The sequence below is a fragment of the Jaculus jaculus genome, chromosome 4, assembly GCF_020740685.1.
Source record: "Jaculus jaculus isolate mJacJac1 chromosome 4, mJacJac1.mat.Y.cur, whole genome shotgun sequence".
NCBI classification, from domain to species: Eukaryota; Metazoa; Chordata; class Mammalia; order Rodentia; family Dipodidae; genus Jaculus; species Jaculus jaculus.
This window is the reverse complement of record NC_059105.1, coordinates 159913296-159933968: the sequence shown is the minus strand read 5'-3', so window position 1 is coordinate 159933968 and position 20673 is coordinate 159913296. Positions and strand designations below refer to the sequence as shown.

Here is a 20673-nt window from a genome sequence, read left to right as displayed (position 1 = left end):
CTTTGGAAACTCCGTGGTTACACGCCGTGCTTCAGATGACACAACAGGATGGACTCGTTGGCACAGAGCGTTCGGGGAGGGACTCGGGTGCTGACTGCAAGCGGCCCGTGGATGCACACCCCATGCGCTCACCCGCCAGCCCTCCACTCTCCCCCGGCTGCACTCAGCATCGCCTCTAAGGGAAGCAGCAAAACTCGCCCGGGGCCACACTCATTTTTCCCCCCTGGTGCCTCCTTACTCACTGTGGAAAAGAAAACATCCTAGAGGTGGAGTGTTGTGGACACCTTTAAAACCTAAGTCTCCACACTCGGCTGATCACTTCATTCCAGCATCTTGCTCAGCAAGGAAGCAATCCAGCGCCACGATGATTCCTGGAGGCTTGACAGAGGCCAGACCTGCCACCCCAGAAATCCAGGAGCTTGTCGATGCGGTGAGTTGATACAATTCAGGTAAAAAAATATATATATATGTATATATATATAATGTGTGTGTGTGTGTGTGTGTGTGTATAATATACATAACATATAAATATATATACATATATATGTATATATATATTTGATCCAGGAAAGTCTGGGTTCATAATTTGGCCTTGTGCTAAAGGTATGGGCAAACATGAAAATTAGAGCAGTAGAAATGTATAGCTTTTGTTGAGGCTTTTTTTTTTTTTTTTTTTTGGTTTTTCGAAGTAGGGTCTCACTCTGGTCCAGGCTGACCTGGAATTAACTCTGTAGTCTCAGGGTGGCCTCGAACTCACGGCCATTCTCCTACCTCTGCCTCCCGAGCGCTGGGATTAAAGGTGTGCTCCACCATGCCTGGTTTATTGAAGCTTTGATACAGCTAATAATGGGATACTGAGCATTTCAGGGGAATCTATATCAATCCCAAAACTTTGAGAGTAGCCTTGACCACATCACGTTACCTGTTGCACCCTCAGTTTCCCCAGTTGTCAAAGAATTTGTATAGGATCATCTCTGAACTTGCCACTTAAGCATAAGATTCTAAGAGCCCTAGAATTTTAGAATAGTCACGTAACTTTTCCACTCTCCCTAATTGAAGCTAACTTGTGGTAAAGTTCTAGCTAGGGTTGCTAACAATTTAATAAACTAGACTTTGAACGCCCTGCAGGAGGTTAAATGGAAAGCAGCATTATAATGGTCAAAATTAAAAATTTTCTCCAGGGGCTGGAGAGATGGCTTAGTGGGTTAAGGCTCTTGCTTGCAAAGCCAAAGGAACAAGGTTCAATTCCCCAGGACCCACATAAGCCAGATGCACATGATGGTGCACATAGCTGGAGTTCATTTGTGTGCCCAGTCTCTCTCTCCCCCTTCCTCTTTCTCTCAAATAAATATAAAATATTTAAATAATTTTAAAAAATTTCTTCACACTTGCCTAGAGAGTATTCCTGTCTTTTAGTACTTGGAGAATGATGTGCTAGAGAAATGAAGTAATATGGCCTATGATGATCCTAGTATGCCATGGGCTACCAAATTTATGACAATAAAAATAGAGTTCTGGGCTGGAGAGATGGCTTAGCGGTTAAGCGCTTGCCTGTGAAACCTAAGGACCCCAGTTCGAGGCTCGGTTCCCCAGGTCCCACGTTAGCCAGATGCACAAGGGGGCGCACGCGTCTGGAGTTCGTTTGCAGAGGCTGGAAGCCCTGGCGCGCCCATTCTCTCTCTCTCCCTCTATCTGTCTTTCTCTCTGTGTCTGTCGCTCTCAAATAAATAAATAAAAATTTAAAAAAAAAATAGAGTTCAATGTTTTTAGCAAATTAGCACTCTTTCTTTCTTTCTCTCTTTCTTTCTTTCTTTCTTTCTTTCTTTCTTTTTTTTGTTTTCTTTTGTTTTTTCAAGGTATGGTCTCACTTTAGCTCAGGTTGACCTGGAATTCACTAAAGAGTCCCAGGCTGGCCTTGAACTCACAGCCACACCTTACCTCAGCCTTACAAGTGCTGCCATTAAAGGCTTATGCCATCCTATCCAGCCAAAATAGCACATTTTTCTAAATGTTGTTTGATTAGCTATTACCCACATAATAAAAATTTATTGTATTTTTTTTTTTTTTTTTGGTATGTGGGGAGGGGGATTTCAAGGCAGGGTCTCACTCTAGCCCAGGCTGATCTGGAATTCACTATGTAGTCTCAGGCCTTCGATTAGCTTGTCCTTCACACTTTTTTTGTTTTTTCTTCCTGAGGCAGGGTCTCACTCTACCTAGGCTGACCTGGCACTCTGTAGCTCAGGTTGACTTCTCAAACTCATGCCATGATCCTTTTACCTCAGCCTCCCAATTCCTGGGATTACAGGTGTGAGCCACCATACCCAGCTCAGTAACTTTTAAATTTAAAAATGAAATGTTAGCCAGGCAGAGTGGCATGCTCCTGTTGCCCCACCTACTTGAAAGGCTAAAGCGGAAAGACTTCTTGAGCCCATGAGGTTGGGACCATGCTGAGGAACATAGTAAGATTCTGTTTCAAAAAAATAATAATAATTGGGCTGGAGAGATGGCTTAGTGGATAAAGCACTTGCCTCCAAAGCTGGAGGACCCAAGTTCAATTCCCCAAGACCCACATAAACCAGTTGAATAAGGTAGCGCATACATCTGGAGTGCGTTTGTAGTGGCTGGAGGCCTTGGCACTCCCATTCCCTATCTCAAATAAATAAGTGAAAATAATGACTCTAGCTAATCAGATGATAAGCTTTGCAAAGTCATTAAACACCACAGGGAATACCAACACTCCATGCGAGGGGAGCAGACGTAAGGGGATAACCCCATGGGAATATGACCAATTTGCAATATGTTCAAACATTAAAGTTTGAGACCACCAATCTGATGATCCTAAAGAAGTAATGACTTAATACTACAGTCTTCAAAAATAAAAGCCCCAGGCCTGGAGAGGTGGTTCAGCAGTTAAGGCGCCTGCCTGCAAAGCCAAAGGGCCCAGGTTCGATTCCCCAGGACCCACGTAAGCCACATGCACAAGGTACCACATATGTCTGGAATTTGGTTGCAGTGGCTGGAGGCCTTGAAGGGCCCATTCATTTCTCTCTCTCTCTCTCTCTCTCTCTCTCTCTGTCTCTCTCCCTCTTTCTCTTTCAAATGAAAATAAGTAAATTAGACAGGTGTGGTGGTGCATGCCTTTAATCTCAGCATTTGAGAGGCAGAGGTGGTAGGATTGCTGTGAGTTTGAGGCCACCCTGAGACTACATAGTGAATTCCAGGGCAGCTTGAGCTAAAGTGAGACCCTACTATGAAAAACAAAACAACAAAAAAAAGTAAATTAATTTAAAAAATTAGAGCCCCGAAGTATTTATTATTACTAACTGCTGAATGAGAAATATTTAGCTCTAAACAATGAGTTCTTACTGAATTTCAGGCATCTGGTACATTATCCTTCAGTGCTTTGAATATGAAGGATCCATCTCTTCTGTTACATAAATCTGACCATGTCTGATGTGCCTATAATCCCAGCAGTCAGGAGATGCTGAGGCAGGAGGATTGGCATGGCTTTGAAGGCAGCATGGGCTACATAGTGAGTATGAGGCCAGCTAGCATTATGTAGCAAGACTATCTCAAAAAATAAACAACAGAGCCTGGCGTGGTGGCGCACGCCTTTAATCTCAGCACTTGGGAGGCAGAGGTAGGAGGATCGCCATGAGTTCGAGGCCACCCTGAGACTACCTAGTGAATTCTAGGTCAGCCTGGGCTAGAGTGAGACCCTACCTCAAAAAACCAAAGGAAAAAAGAAAAAAAACAACAGTTAAAAACATCTGATCTGGGCTGGAGAGATGGCTTAGCGGTTAAGGCTCTTGCCTGCAAAGCCGAAGTACCCCAGTTTGACTCTCCAGGACCCATGTAAACCAGACGCAGAAGGTGGCCCACGCATCTGGAGTTTGTTTGCAGTGGCTGGAGGTCCTGGCATGTCCATTCTCTCTCTCTCTTTCTTTCTCTGCCTCTTTCTCCCTCTCAAATAAATAAATAAAATATATTAAAAGAGGGCTGGAGAGATGGCTTAGCGGTTAAGCGCTTGCCTGTGAAGCCTAAGGACCCCGGTTCGAGGCTCGGTTCCCCAGGTCCCACGTTAGCCAGATGCACAAGGGGGCGCACGCGTCTGGAGTTCGTTTGCAGAGGCTGGAAGCCCTGGCGCGCCCATTCTCTCTCTCTCTCCCTCTATCTGTCTTTCTCTCTGTGTCTGTCACTCTTAAATAAATAAATATATATATTAAAAGAATAAATATATATATTAAAAGAAAAATCTGATCTGGCTGGGCATGTTGGTGCACACCTTTAATCCCATCACTGTAAGGCTGAGGTAGGATGAGCTTTGTGAGTTTGAGGTCAGCCTGGGACTACAGAGTGAGTTCCAGGTCAACCTGGGCTGGAGTGAAACCTTACCTTGAACACCCTCTTCCCCCCAAAAAATTCTGATCTGGTTTGCCAGGGTCATCGAATGGCATTTCAGAGAGAAAAACAGGAAGGAATCATATAAGACAATGAGGCAACAAATTGCAAACCTACCGTCATATTTTGCATGTATATTCCCTTCATAAAATATGCAATACATCCAGGCATGGTGGCGCATGCCTTTAATACCACCAGCACTTGGGAGGAAGTGGTAAGAGGACTGCTGTGAGTTCAAGGCCACCCTTACATAGTTAATAACACCATCTGTGGACCACGTTGTCAGTCATAAAATTAATTTGGAAATGTGTTCGTTCTGCTTATCACATCTTCAACTTTGTCAGAGAGGTAGAATGAGAAATGATATTACCAAGGCTGCCTCCCCCCAGGAGGAGTTTTGCTGTTTCAAAAGCCTTGACCTCCATTTAACCTCTCATTTAATCTTCATGACTCCGGGGCAAGCAGGTAGGGCATTACATCCAGTTTCCAGATGATGATGAAATCAAGACTCAAAGTGGTTAAGAGTCTCCTGGTTGAGAAATTAGCCTGCCGCCTGCCTCCAGATTTTTGGGGTTTTGCTTTGTTTCTTTGAGGTAGGGTCTCGCTCTAGTCCGGGCTGACCTGGAATTCACTATGTAGTCTCAGGGCAGCCTTGAACTTATGGTGATCCTCCTACCTCTAACTCCCGATTGCTGGGATTAAAGGTGTGCATCACCACGCCTGGCTATGCCGCCAGAATTTTTAAAAAATATATTTTATATATTTATTTACTTGAGAGAGAGAGAGGAAAAAATGGGCGCACCAGGGCCTCCAGCCACAGCAAACGAACTCCAGATGCATGCGCCACCTTGTGCATCTGGTTTACGTGGGGCCTGGGGAATCGAACCTGAATCCTTTGGCTTTGCAGGCGAGCGCCTTAACCGCTAAGCCATCTTCTCCAGGCCTGCCCCCAGAATTTTGACTCCTGTCCTGTCCACTACACAGCGTCAGCACACACAGAACCTGTTGTGGGTATGAGAAATACTCTGAAGGGAGTGAGTGTGGTCAAACTTGCCTTCTCTGTGCAAGCTCTCACCACATGTTTAAATTGCCAGGAGAGATGCATATTAATGAACCACTTTACGGTGGACATTTCTTGAGTGTCTCCTGGGGGCTTAGCATTGAGCTAAATACCACAGGGGTTATGTTAGGGCTGTCAGCCATGGCTCCAGTTAACAGTTATGGAGGAAGGTCAAGATATCTAGGACATAATATAAAATAAAACCTAGTTGTAGGTTTGGGACCAGAAAGGACATTAGAGATTGCTGTCAACTGCCCTTACTCCCAGGTAAACAAGTTCAGTGTGATGGCTTAGCCCCTCAGATGTCAAACTCTTACATATCTGCTCTCTCTAGCAGGAGATAGCCTTAGGGTACAATTCCCTTAAGTGCTAGGACATAGGAGTGGTCAGTAAACTGTAGCTTAGGAAGTGCTTTCCCATCAATGATTCTATCGTTCCCCCTACAAACAACCCCAAGAGTTATGAGATGAGCTTGGGTTTATTCAGAGTAGTGTGGTCTTAGAGCCAAGAGCTATTTAAAAAAAAAAAATCACTTGCAGGGGCTAGAGAGATGGCTCAGCAGTTAAGACACTTGCCTGCAAAGCCTAACGACCCAGGACTGATTACCCAGCACCAGCATAAAGCCAGGTGTACAAGGGAGCACATACGTATGGAGTTGGTTTGTTACAGAGGATAGAGGCCTGGTATGTCCCTTCTCTCTTTTTCTCTCATAACAAAAGTATAAATAAATAAAATAAAGTCAAAACACTTGCTAAGTCAGGAAATTGAATCAACTGCTCCAAGATCACAGAAAATGGTAAGCACATCCCCTGAATGATTTAAGGAGTCCTGGATAAGGCCTCCATACTTGTCACTTGCTTTATGCCTTTCTTCCTTAAAAATTTAATAACAATTTCTTTTCCTTTTTTTTTTTTTTTTTTTTTTTTTTTTTTTTGGCTTTTCAAGGTAGCGTCTCACTCTAGCCCAGGCTGACCTGGAATTCACTCTGTAGTCTCAGGCTGGCCTCGAACTCACAGCCATCCTCCCACCTCTGCCTCCTGAGTGCCACCATGCCTAGCTATAATTTCTATTTTTTTTAATATTTATCTTATTTTTATTTATTTGAAAGAGAGAGAGAGAATGGTCACACCAGGGCCTTCAGCCTCTGTAAACAAACTCCAGAGGCATGTACCACCTCGTGCATCTGGCTTACATGGGTCCTGGGGGAATTGAACCTGGGTCCTTTGGCTTTGCAGGCAAGCGCCTTAATCACTAAGCCATCACTCCAGCCCTATAATTTCTATTCTAATACACTATTTAAATGTGAGCACTCTTGGAGGATCTGGAGCCTCTCAGCTGTTTCTATCCTTACCAGAAAGCCTTTGAGTGGAATAGCAACTGAAAGAACATCCCACAGAAAGGGGGAAGTCTCCTAGAAAAGCGATAATGCACGTCCCAGGAATTATATGTCAAAGCAAAGGAGGGATGTTAGTTGAGGCCAAAAAAGAAGACAGAAAAAAAAAAAAAAAAACACAGAGAAAGAAGGGTTTATTTATTTATTTATTTACTTATTTATTTTTGGTTTTTCAAGGTAACCTAGCGCAGGCTGACCTGGAACTCACTATGCAGTCTCAGGGTGGCCTCAAACTCACAGCAATGGTCCTACCTCTGCCTCCCGAGTGCTGGGATTAAAGGCAAACATCACCACGCCCAGCTAAGGTTTTAGAATCAAGAAGAAGTGAATATTTTTTAAAAATTAAAAAAAAAATGGTTTATTTACTTGAGAGAGAGAGAGAGAGGGAAAGAGTCTGAGAGGGAGAGAGAGAGAAAAAAAAGAGAGAATGGGCATGCCAGGGCCTCCAGCCACTGGAAATGAACTCCAGATGCATACGCCACCTTGTACATTTGGCTTTACATGGGTCCTGGGGAATTGAACCTGGGTCCTTTGGCTTTTCAGGCAAACGCCTTAACTGAGAAGCCATCTCTCCAGCCCGAAGTGAACATGTTTGAAGACAGAAGGAAACATAACAAACCAAAATTGAGTTTTTGAGGCATCATGTACTTGGATTAAAAGTAGCATGCTTAGAAGACATCCCTGGGCCCCCAATTCTCTGTTGAGTTGAGAGATCTTGCTATACCTGTCTTTCCTATTTTGGAAGACAAGTTGTCACATACAGAAAAGTCGATCTTGACATACAGAAAACAACAATTCTGTAGAAAATAGTGTCTGAGTTGCTAAAGATATAAAACAGCCCCTACCCTTAGAAAAATTTACAAAATAAATTGGAAATAAGATAGACGCTTGAGGCACATTGTCTCATCCTTGAAAAACTATAAAATGAGCAATGAAAGACCAAGTAAGTAGGTGGCCTCCTGATCATTGCTGTTGATCCATTACGTTCCTTGTAAATAACCAATGGATGAGAATTCTGAGTATGTTTATGCAAAAGAAGGAAATGTTATTCTAATAGTTATTTTTAGAAACGAGGGCTATAATTACATATGCAAATGCGCACCGTGGGCATGCACACACCCTTACATCATAAACCTGATTGCTGAGTACCATTCCTGGCAAACACACAAAGCATGATTTCCACTGCACAGGAAAAACACCTCACTAGCACACCTGGGCACACCCCGAGCTTTAGCATGCCCTGGTTCCCACTCACCCCGTCCACAGATTCACATTCTCCACTTCCCCTACTTTTCCACCCCTGAAAAACCTGTCACTCTGGTACATTGGGGTCACCAAGGCAGCTACTCTCCTATCCTCATTCGAACACGCCTGGGCTTTCCCGGTCACTCATCCGTGATGGGTGGTTTTGTACACTCCTCTACCGACTCCCATGAATGACCCTGTAAGCGCTGACATACCAGTCCTCAATTAGGGATCCTTCCCACTGTCCTTACTTCCTCCTCAGCTTCTGCTCCAGAATCTGAGAACTCTGCTCACCATTCCAATGTTATGAATGCATGCGACATTCCCAGCGGTGACCCTGGGGACACCAAAGCCTCCTTTAAGTGCTATTATTGCTTTGCTAGAGACTGAATTTCCTCTTTCTTCCTTTTCTCAGTACATCCTGTTCCCCATGGTTCCCCCACTCCCAAGCAGGATGTCTTAGTTCCTACTCAGAAAGTTGCTGGTATCTGGTGAGGACATGTCCCAATTTATTTTCAGTCCCTCCAGTCCTAGACTGCCCTCTTTTTTTTTTTTATTTAATTTATTTATTTGAGAACGACAGAGAGAGAAAGAGGCAGAGAGAGAGAGAGAGAATGGGAGCGCCAGGACCTCCAGCCACTGCAAACGAACTCCAGACGCGTGCGCCCCCTTGTGCATCTGGCTAACGTGGGACCTGGGGAACTGAGCCTCGAACCGGGGTCCTTAGGCTTCTCAGGCAAGCGCTTAACCGCTAAGCCATCTCTCCAGCCCCTGCCCTCTTTCTTTAGCCAGCCTCTCTTAGACAGATGACTTCCTTTCTTTATTTTTTTTTTCAAGTTTTTATTAACAACTTCCATGATTATAAAAAATATCCCATGGTAATCCTTTCTTTTTTTAAAAAATATTTTATTTTTATTTATTTATTTATTTATTTGACAGACAAAGGGGAAAGGGGGAAGAGAGAGAGAGAGAAAGAGTCGGTGCTCCAGGGTCTCCAGCCACTGCAAACACTTCAGACGCGTGCATCCACTTTGTGCATCTGGCTAACATGGGTCCTGGGGAATCGAACCTGGGTCCTTTGGCTTTGCAGGCAAATGCCTTAACTGCTAAACCATCTCTCCAGCCAGATGACTTCCTTTCTTGCATCCTGTATGCTTTTCCTCTTCTTACTTCAAAACATATCTGTGGTGGTTTGATTCAGGTGTCCCCCATAAACTTAGGCATTCTGAACTTAGGCCCCCAGCTGATGATTTGGGAATTAATCCCTCTTGGAGGCGGTGTATTGTTGGGGGCGGGCTTATGAGTGATATAGCCAGGGTCCCCTTGCCAGTGTTTGGCACACTCTCCTGTTGCTGTTGTCCAGTTGATGTTGGTCAGGAGGTGATGTCCACCCTCTGCTCATGCCATCATTTCCCCCTGCCATCATGGAGCTTCCCCTTGAGTCTGTAAGCCAAAATAACCTTTCCCCCCCACAAGCTGCTCTTGGTTGGGTGTTTTCTGCCAGCGATGCAAACCTGACTGCCACAATATCACACGACAAATGTCCAAAGACATGTCCAGCCAGCCTTATCAACATTTCACACTGCTACCCAAATTCTCCTTCCTTAGTATAAAATTTCCTGAAATATGCCCATAGCAGACAGCTTTACATTGCTGGGATGAACCTCCTAACCAGATACAGTTTATGGGAGGAACACGATTTACTCGAAATTTACAGATCCCAGGGAAGTTCCATAATGGCAGAAGAAGCTGGCCCCCTTCACCAGATCCCCCTCAGCACAAGCAAGCACATTCCAGGAACCCCAGGTAGAACTCAAGCATTCTGCCATCTTAGGCAGGAATTTAGATCCCCCCCCACACACTTTAAGGCTAGACCCTAAGATCCACCAGCACCAATTTACAAGCTTGAATCTAGCGGAACGTGGTGGTGCACGCCTTTAATCCCAGCACTCAGGAGACAGAGGTAGGAGGATCACCATGAGCTCGAGGCCACCCTGAGACTACAGAGTAAATTCCAGGTCAGCCTGGACCAGAATGAGACCCTACCTCGAAACCCTCCCAACCACCCCCCCAAAAAAAAAAAAAACTATTGGGAGATTTCCATTCAAACCACCACAATGGCCCAATGGCCACTTTGCCACATTCACCCACTCCTCTCTGAGTTATGCATAGCCCAAATACTTCTGAAGGTTGGTTGCAGACTGTGGGAACACTTGGAAGTTGGGTGCCCCATGGCTCAAATCTTCCTAAGAAAACACACAATTCGCCAAGGTCTATACTCTGCAGCAACTAGAAAAGACTGAACAACTCTGGAGTAAATGTATTTACCTGGTACTCTTCTCGGCACGCTTCTGTCCCCCTGAATGGGGACCAAGGATGTGTCCTGGGGCCTAGCAGCCACCATTAGGTGTGGCAAGCTAAGCATGCAACTAGGTAGACCTGTCTGTGCACACTGGGATCCTGACCATTGTTTCCAGCTGTTCTTTATCTTCGTGTGTGTGTGTGTTTGTGTGTGTGTGGTTTCTGAGGTAGGGTTTCACTCGAGCTCAGGCTGAGCTGGAATTCACTATGGAGTCTCAGGGTGGCCTCAAATTCATGGTGATCCTCTGACCTCTGCCTCTGGAGTGCTGGGACTAAATGCATGCGCCACCATACACGGCTCAACTTTCTCTATCTACCTCTTTCTCCCTTTCAAATGAATAAATAACGATTTATGATTTTAAAAGGGCTGGAGAGATGGCTTAGTGGTTAGGGTGTTTGCCTGCAAAGCTAAAGGACCAGGGTTTGAGTCCCCAGGAACCACGTAAGCCAGATGCACAAGGGGGCACAACATGTGGAGTTTGTTTGCAGCGGATGAAGGTCCTGGAATGCCTATTCTCTCTATCTGTCCCTTTCTCTCTCTCTCCCTCCCTCTCTCTCTCTCTCTCAAGTGAATAAATAAACATGGTGGCACACATCCTTAATCCCAGCACTTGGGAGTCAGAGGTTGAAGGATCGCCGTGAGTTCAAGGCCACCCTGAGACTCCATAGTGAATTCCAGGTCAGCCTGAACTAGAGTGAGACCCAACCTCGAAAAATCGAAAAATAAAAATAACAGGAGATTAGCAAACACCCCCTCAGAGATACCAAGAAGAAAGTGGGAAGATGGGAAAGAGGCCACCAACAGAAAACAACCGAGCGGCCCAGAGGGGAAGCTGAGCAAGTTGAAGGTTTTAAAATGGTTGAGCATCAGCGAGCCACCAGGAACAGAGAGGGCACAATTGACTCATGGGGCCAAAACTAAGGGGGGCTGAAAGGAGACCTCAATGACCAACAATTAGGCCATGTCTAGTTCCTTCCCCCACCATCCTCCTCCGCAAAGATCACTCCAAAGCCAGGATGAGTGAAAGCAGAAGAGTTTATTTAACCTGGTGGCCCAAAGAGCTTGAGATAGCTCTCAAAAGCAGCTCTGCTCCAGGCTGAGATTTTACTTTCATTTTATAGTGTTTGTAGCAGTGAGGAGGGGGTAAGGAGAGCAGGAGTGTTTTACATAAGTGGGACTTGGCAATTAGCCGAGTGGACTTGTGTAGTCCATGTTATTTAAACCATTTAAAAAAAATTTTTTTTTCCAAGGTAGGGTCTCACTCTGGTCCACGCTGACCTGGAATTCACTATGGAGTCTCAGGGTGGCCTGGAACTCACTGCGATCCTCCTACCTCTGCCTCCCGAGTGCTGGGATTAAAGGTGTGCGCCACCACGCCCGGCTTTTTTTTTTTTTAATTTTAGAGAGCGCTCCAGGGCCTCAGCCACTGCCATCTAATTCCAGATGCTTGCGCCACCTAGTGGGCATGTGCAACCTTGCGCTTGCCTCACCTTTGTGCATCTGGCTAACATGGGATCTGCAGAGTCGAACCTGGGTCCTTAAGCTTCGCAGGCAAGCACCTTAACCATCTCTCCAGGCCCTCAAAACAATTTTGTAAGACATGCATTTCAATCATTTCTAGAGTTGGGTTACCCTGACCAGGAGCTCTATTTGACTCCATTTTAGCTTAAATAGTCTTTTTCTTCTTTTGGCCTTCTGTACCCTTCCTGGGATGTTTCATCTGAACCCAACAAAGATAAGTTCAGATCTTCAGCAGTTAACTCTTACAGTGACTCCGCGTGTCAGCTGAGCTTTCGGCTTCTTTTCTACTACATCCCATCCTGTAACACAAATCGTTGTCCTTTCTTCACCCTGGCGGAAGCCTGGAGCTTGGCTTTTAGCAGAAACTGAGTCAAAGAGATCGTAGCAGGGCTGAAGGTATGGCTTAGTGGTTAAGGCATTTGCCTGCAAAGCCAAAGGACTCAGGTTCGATTCCCCAGGACCCACGTAAGCCAGATGCACAAGGGGGGGCACATGTGTCTGGAGTTCATTTGCAGTGGCTGGAAGCCTTGGTGTGCCCATTCTTTCCCTCTCCTCTCTCTCTGTCAAATAAATAAATACATAAAAATATTTAAAAATAAAGAGATCATAGCAGATTCTAGCATATCAGGCCCAGCTGAGCAAATGAAAGGTGGATGGTGAAAGTTCAGTACAAGTTCACATATTGAATTTGGGGCTCTCTAGCTCCTTTCTCAGGCCTGATTGAGCAATGCCAGCATCTAAGCCTCGACCCTCTGCTACAGACAGAACGACGGCCCTCTGCATTTTCATCTCTGGAGCCAGAGGGATTTTGTACGTGATTAGTTTGAGAAAGGGATTTTTCTGCGTTATCTGTATGTACCTGAAGCAATCAGAATCTTTCTAAGAACTACACACAAATCACATGCTCAGGCTTATGAATGTATTTTTCACAGGGACTTAGATGAGCATTTCTTTTTTTTTTTCAAATTTTTATTAACAACTTCCATGATTAAAAAAATATCCCATGGTAATACCCTCCCTCCCCTCACTTTCCCCTTTGAAATTCCATTCTCCATCATATCCCCTCCCCATCTCAATCAGTCTCTCTTTTATTTTGATGTCATGATATTTTCCTTGGATGAGCATTTCTGAAGTTTAGCGTTTTATGTGTCTACTAGAACTGAACAAATAAGCAAGTACATTGTGAATAATGAGAGCCAGGCTTTCTTCTCAATGTTTGAGAAAGGAGTTACAACAGGAAAGGACAAAGCTTAATCTATCCCGTGGCTATTAGATTTTAATAAGAGAAATATATACAGTTGGTCCCCAATATCTGGCTCATTATATTCAACCAATAACACATCAAAAATACTTAGAAAGCTGGACATGGTGGTGCACATCTTTAATCCCAGCACTCTGGAGGCAGAGGAAGGAGGATTGCTATGAGTTCGAGGCCACCCTGAGACTACAAAGTGAATTTCAGGTCGGCCCCAGGCTAGAGCAAGACCTTACCTCGAAAAACAAAACAAAAAAATATTTATATTAATTACAGAGAGTAAAATAATAACTTTATGGGGGTGAGGGATAGCTCAGTGGGCAAAACACTTGCTATGCAAGCATGAAGACCCGAGTTTAGATCCTAAGCACGCATGTAAAAATGCCAAGTGTTGGGCTGGAGGAATGGCTTAGCGGTTAAGACGTTTGCCTGCAAAGCAAAGGACCCAGGTTCGATTCCCCAGGACCCACGTTAGCCAGATGCACAAGGGGGCGCATGCCTCTGAAGTTCATTTGCCATGACTGGAGGTCCTGGCACGCCCATTCTCTCATTGTCTCTCCCCCTCAGTTTTTGTCAAATAAATAAATAAAATTAAATATATATTTTTTTAATGCCAGCTGGGCATGGTGGTGCACGCCTTCAATCCCAGCACTTGAGAGGCAGAGGTAGAAGGATTGCTGTGAGTTCAAGGCCAGCCTGAGACTAGAGTGAGACCCTACCTCGAAACAAATAAAATAAAATAAATAAACAAAATGCCAAGTGTTGTGGCCTGTACCTGTAATCTCAAGGCTGGGGAGGTAGAGATAAGGAACTCCTGGGGCTCATTAGCTCGGTTGCAATCCGGTTCACATTGCTGGCAGAAATCACCTGACCAAGAGCAGCTTATGGGAAAAAAAAGGTTTATTTTGGCTTATAGACTCAAGGGGAAAGCTCCATGATGGCAGGGGAAAATGATGGTATGAACAGAAGGAGGACATCACCTCCTGGCCAACATCAGGTGGACAACAGGAACAGGAGAGTGTGCCAAACACTAGCAAGGGGGAGCTGGCTATAACACCCATAAGCCCACTCCCAACAATACACTGCCTCTAGGAGGTGTTAATTCCCAAATCTCCATCAGCTGGGAACCTAGCATTCAGAACACCTAAGTTTATGGGGGACAGCAAGTCTAGCTGTGCGTCAGTGAACTCCAGGTACAGCAAGACACCATGTCTTAAAGAATAGGGTCGCAGGCTGGAGAGATGGCTTAGTGGTTAAGGCACTTGCCTACAAAGCCAAAGGACCCAGGTTCAATTCCCCAGGTCCCACGTAAGTCAGATGTACAAGGTGGCGCACACTTCTGAAATTTGTTTTCAGTAGCTGAAGGCTCTGCTGTGCTCATTCTCTCTCTCTCAAAATATTAAAAAATATATATATAGGGTGGAGTGCAATGGAGGAAGACTCCCCAACATTGACCTCCACACAAGCACACACAGGTACATGTACACTCCCCCCAAATTAGTGCCCACATGCATACAAACATGCACCCATACACACACACACACACATACACACAGATAGATAGAAATAGATATATAGATATACACAAAAATTAATAACGCTTCAGTGGAGAAACCTAGCAGACATTCTAATTAGAAATCACAATACTAGCAGTAAGGAAAAATGTAAGTTGTGAGTCAATGTACTAAGAACACATTAATTTGTGGTATAAAAAATACAGAATTAGCAGGGCATGGTGGCGTATGTCTTGAATCCCAGCACTCGGGAGGCAGAGGTAGGAGGATTGCCATGAGTTCAAGGCCACCCTGAGACGACATAGTGAGTTCCAGGTCAGCTTGGGTTTGAGTAAGACCCTACCTAAAAATAAATGTAGAATGACAGGGCTAGAGAGATGGTTCAGCAGTTAGGGCTCTTGCCTACAAAGCTTAATGACTAGGGTTCAATTCCCCAGCACCCATGTAAAGCCAGATGCACAAGCTGGTGAATACACCTGGAGTTCACTTTCAGCAGTTGGAGGCCCTGGTGCATCCATTCTCTCCGTGTGTGTGTGTGTGTGTGTGTGTGTGTCTTGCTCTGCTTGCAAACATATAAAACCTTTTGTTGTTGTTGTTCTTAGAGGTAGGGTCTCACTCTGGCTCAGGCTGACCTGGAATTCACTATGTAGTCTCAGGGTGGCCTCGAACTCATGGCGATCCTCCTACCTCTGTGGACCGAGTGCTGGGATTAAAGGCATGCACCACCACCATGCCCAGTTCAAATTTAAACATTTTAACAAGGTAGAATATACAAAAAAATCTAGAATGATGGGGCTAAAGAGATGGCTCAGTGATTAAAGGGACTTGTATGCAAAGCCCAAGAGTGGGGGCCTGGTTTGGTTCCCTAGTACCCACGTCAAGCCAGATATACAAGGTGGTACATGCGTCTGGAGTTCGTTTGCTATGGCTAGAGGCCCTGGCACATGCATTCTGTCTGTCTCTCTCTCTCTCTCTGTCTACTTGCAAACAAACATTAAGGGCTGGAGAGATGGCTTAAGAGTTAAGGCACTTGCCTGCAAAGCCTAACAGCCTGAGTTCAATTCCCCAGGACCCATGTTAATCCAGATGCACATAGTGACATTTGCATCTGGAGTTCATTGGCAGTGGCTGGAGGCCCTAGCATGCCCATTCTGTCTGTCTGCCTCTCTTCTCTGCTTGCAAATAAATACATAAAAATATTTCAAAAAATAAAAATTGCTGGGTATGGTGGTACACGCCTTTAATCCCAGCACTGGGGAGGCAGAGGTAGGAGGATCGCCATGAGTTCAAGACCACCCTGAGACTGCATAGTGAATTCCAGGTCAGCCTGGACTAGGGTGAGACCCTACCTTAAAAAAACAAAACAAAACAAACAAACAAACAAAAAGACCCAAAAATGTGTATGTGTGTGTGTGTTTTCAATGGGAAGGCTAAAAGCAGATTATATAAACATCATCATTATTATTATTTGTTTTTTGAGAAAAGAGTCTCACTCTGCAGCCCAGGCCCAAGATGGCCTGGAACTCACTATGTAGCCTAGGGTAGCCTCAAACTCATGGTGATCCTCCCGTGTCAGCCTCCTAAATGTTGGGATTGTAGGCATGAGCCACCACAGCCAGTTTCATTAGCACCTTTGAGATCTTTTACAAAATGAGGTCCCAGATTTGTAAATCTCATAGGAAGAGTCCAAGACAGTTTTAATAATGTTTCTTCTTTTCTTTTTTTTTTTTAAGGTTAAACCTCAGCTTGAAGCAAAAACAAATGAGACTTACGAAGAATTCAAAGCTGAATCATATAAAACTCAAGTTGTTGCAGGAGTCAATTACTTTGTTAAGGTTAGAATTCCACATTCATTTTAGCATTCAAAATTATTGTATTTCTCAGGGCGTGGTGGCACATGCCTTTGATCCCAGCACTTGGGAGGCATAGGTAGAAGGATCGCTGTGAGTTCGAGGCCACCCTGAGACTATATATACATACATACATACATACATATATATATATGTATATATATATATATATATATATATATATATATACACACACACACACATACACACTATATATACATATATACATATATATGTATATATATACATATATATATATACACATATATACATATATAGTATATATATATAGTATATATATATAGTATATATATATATATAGTATATATATATATATACACACACACATATCTATATATATATATATATATACTATATATACACATATATAGTATTTCTTGTTTGATGTGATGCTTCCTAGTTTCCCTAATTGTGCCTTAATGTCTTCTGGATTTTTTTGTTTGTTTGTTTGTTTGTTTTTCAAGGCAAGTTCTCACTCTAGCCCAGGCTGACTTGGAATTCACTATGTAGTCTCAGGCTGGACTTGAATTCACAGTGCTGAGATTAAAGGCTTTCTAATAAAAAAAATTTTTTTTTAGTTATTTGCAAGCAGAGAGATACAAAGAAGTGAGACAGACAGAGAATGAGTATGCCAGGGCCTCCAGCTACTGTAAACGAACCCCAGGTGCATGTGCCCCCTTGTGCATCTGGCTTATGTGGGTCCTGGGGAATAGAACTTGGTCCTTGGGCTTCTGAAGCTAGTGCCTTAACCACTAAGCCACCTCTCTATTCCCTAACATAAATCTTATAGCTATACCAAAATATACTAACAGAGTTCTATTGGAAGAAAATATTTTTGTTCTTTAAATATTTTCAAGAAACAAATACAAGTCAACTGTGGACAATGAGTAGAAGCCACTGTTACTCTTACATTAAACAGATAATTGATTTTAAAAAACAACAGATATTCAGGTGTATTTACCTAATGCACTTAGCTATTGCTTTTGGTTCTTTTCAAGGGTGGGTCTCACTCTAGCCCAGGCTGACCTGGAATTCACTATGGACTCTCAGGCTGGGCTCCAACTCACAGCGATCCTCCTACCTCTGCCTCCCGAGTGCTGGGATTAAAGGTGTGCACCACCATGTCCAGCTCTATACTTAGCCATTTGATTAAGACAGTGTCATTTATTCCCTTCCTTCCTTTCTTTCTTTCTTTTTTTTTTTTTTTTTTCTTGAGGTAGTGTCTTACTCTAGTCCAGGTGCACCTGGAATTCACTGTGTAGTCTCAGGGTGACCTTGAACTCACAGCAACCCTCTGCCTCCCGAGTGCTGGGATTAAAGACATGTACCACCATGCCTGGATATTTATTCCTTTTTAACAAACAACTACTTATGTTTTAATTTAAAAAAAAATGTTTGTATTGCTAGCTGCAGTGGCCCACATTTTTTTAAAGATTTTATTTTTATTTATCTATTAGGGAGACAGAGAGAGAGAATGGGCACACCAGGGCCTCTAGGCACTACAAACGGACTCCAGATGCATGTGCCACCATGTACATCTGGCTTACATGGGACCTGGATCCTTAGGTTTAGGTTTCACAGGCATGTGGCTTAACCACCAAACCTGGCACACACCTTTTTTTTTTGGTCTTCCCAGGTAGGGTCTCACTCTAGCTCAGACTGACCTGGAATTCACTATGTAACCTCAGGGTGGCCTTGAACTCACGGTGATCCTCCTACCTCTGCCTCCTGAGTTCTAGGATTAAAGGCATGTGCCACCACATAAGGCCTGACCCACACTTTTTTTTTTAAAATTTTTTATTTACTTACTTGAGAGAGAGGAAGAGGGAGAAAGAGAGTGAGAGAGAATGGGCACACAAACTCCAGATGCATGTGCCACCATGTGCATCTGGCTTATGTGGGTCCTGGGGACTTGAACCTAGATCCTTTGGCTTTACAGGCAAGTGCCTTAACTGCTAAGCCATCTCCCCAGCCCCCAGCCCACACTTTTAATTCTAGCACTCAGGAGGTAAAGGTAGGAGGATCTTTGTAAGTGCAAGGCCAGCCAGAGACTACATAATGAGGTCCAGGTCAGCCTGAGCTAGAGTGACATCCTACTTCACAAAACCAAACAACGGCTGGAGAGATGGCTCAGAGGTTAAAGGCACTTTCTTGCAAAGTCTGAGGATGAGGACCTGAGCTTGATTCCCCAGAACCCACGTAAAGCCAGATGCACAAAGTGGCTTATGCATCTGGAGTTCTTTTGCAGTGGCTGGAGGCCCTTGCATGCCTATTCTTATTCTCTCTCTTATCTCTCTACTTGCAAATAAATAAATAAATGTTTTTGTTTAAAAAAGCAAACATAAAATTTATTATTTATATGCAAACAGAGAGGGACAAAGAGAGAGAAAGGGATGACAGGGCCTCTTACCGCTGCAAACAAATTCCAGAGGCATGTACCACTTTGTGTATCTGGGTTTATGTGGGCATTGGGGAATTGAACCTAAGCCAACAGGCCTTGCAAACAAGCACTTTTTTGTCGTTTTTATTTATTTGTTTGAGAGTGACAGATAGAGAGAGGAAGAGGCAAAGAGAGAGAGAGAGAAAGAGAATAGGTATGCCAGGGCCTCCAGCCACTGCAAACGAACTCCAGATGCGTGCGCCCCCTTGTGCATCTGGCTAATGTGGGTCCTGGGGAATTGAGCCTCGAACCAGGGTCCTTAGGCTTCACAGGCAAGAGCTTAACCACTAAGCCATCTCTCCAGCCCACTCAGTGGCAGTTTTATAAAGTAGATTGTAGTACAGAATAGGTATGAGAACTGTACAGAAAAATTTTTCTAAAGCAATCCTTATTTCTTTCTTATCCTTATCAAACTGTAGAGCAAACAACAACAAAAATTTGCAGTTTAAAAGTAAGAAAACAGGGCTGGAGAGATGGCTTAGCGGTTAAGCGCTTGCCTGTGAAGCCTAAGGACCCCAGTTCGAGGCTCTGTTCCCCAGGTCCCACATTAGCCAGATGCACAAGGGGGCGCACGTGTCTGGAGTTCGTTTGCAGAGGCTGGAAGCCCTGGCGTGCCCATTCTCTCTCTCTCTCTATCTGTCTTTCTCTCTGTGTCTGTCACTCTCAAATAAATTAAAAAAAAAAACATTTAAAAGTAAGAAAACAGAATGACCACAAATATAGGCTGGTACTTGTGTCTGCTCTGCATTGACATTTGTGACCAAATTGCAGTAAAAACAATAATAACAGCTGGGGTGTGGTGGCGCACATCTTTAATCCCAGCACTTGGAAGGCAGAGGTAGGAGGATCTCCGTTGAGTTCGAGGCCACCCTGAGACTACATGGTGAACTCCAGGTCAGCCTGGGTTACAGTGAGACCCTACCTTGAAGAAAAAAAAAAAAGAAGAAGATAAATCTAGGAAATGAGCTTCCTGCCATGCCATTAGCTTCATTAGCTTGCTCCTTCTCAAACAATAAGGTAGTTGGTTTCTGGAAGCTTCCACAGATGCTGCCTGGGGCTAATGCGCTGCTCCGGGAAGGTGAACTGTGCTTAAGTTTGTACAAGTGTGTAGCCCTTTCATGTGTTGTAGACCCACATGAATAATTTCCTTTTTCTTCCTTCCTATCTTTCAGGTGAATATAGGTGGTGGACGTTACATGCACTTGAAAATATTCAAAGGTCTTCCTGGACAAAATGAGGATTTGGTACTTGCTGGTTACCAGGCTGACAAAACCAAGGATGATGAGCTGACTGGCTTTTAGAACACACCTAAAAGCTGGACATGGTAGCACACACCTTTAATCCCAGCACTGGGGAGGCAGAGGTGGGAGGATCGCCAAGAGTTCTAGGCCACCCTGAGACTACATAGTGAATTCCAGGTTAGCCTGGGCTACAGTGAGACCCTACCTTGAAAAAAACTGAAATAAAAGTGGTCTACTTCCTTTTCTCTAATCATAAAGAGGTGCAAACATCAATAAAAAACCATTCTTCCAATAAATTATTTCTTCAACTGTATTACATTTTTCTTTTATAAAATCAGTGTGATTACTTTAAAAATTCCAGGTAAGGCAC

At 44.0% G+C, this 20673-nt stretch overlaps 1 protein-coding gene across 1 annotated transcript; it reads left to right on the top strand.

The window, feature by feature from the left end:
• The first annotated feature begins 307 nt into the window (after positions 1 to 307).
• Positions 308 to 20363, top strand: Csta (cystatin A). The gene is made up of 3 exons (XM_045146665.1): positions 308 to 430; positions 16485 to 16586; positions 20235 to 20363. Exons 1-3 carry the CDS (start codon positions 365 to 367, stop codon positions 20361 to 20363), a joined length of 297 nt encoding a protein of 98 aa, XP_045002600.1. The 5' UTR covers positions 308 to 364.
• Positions 20364 to 20673: the final 310 nt, after the last annotated feature.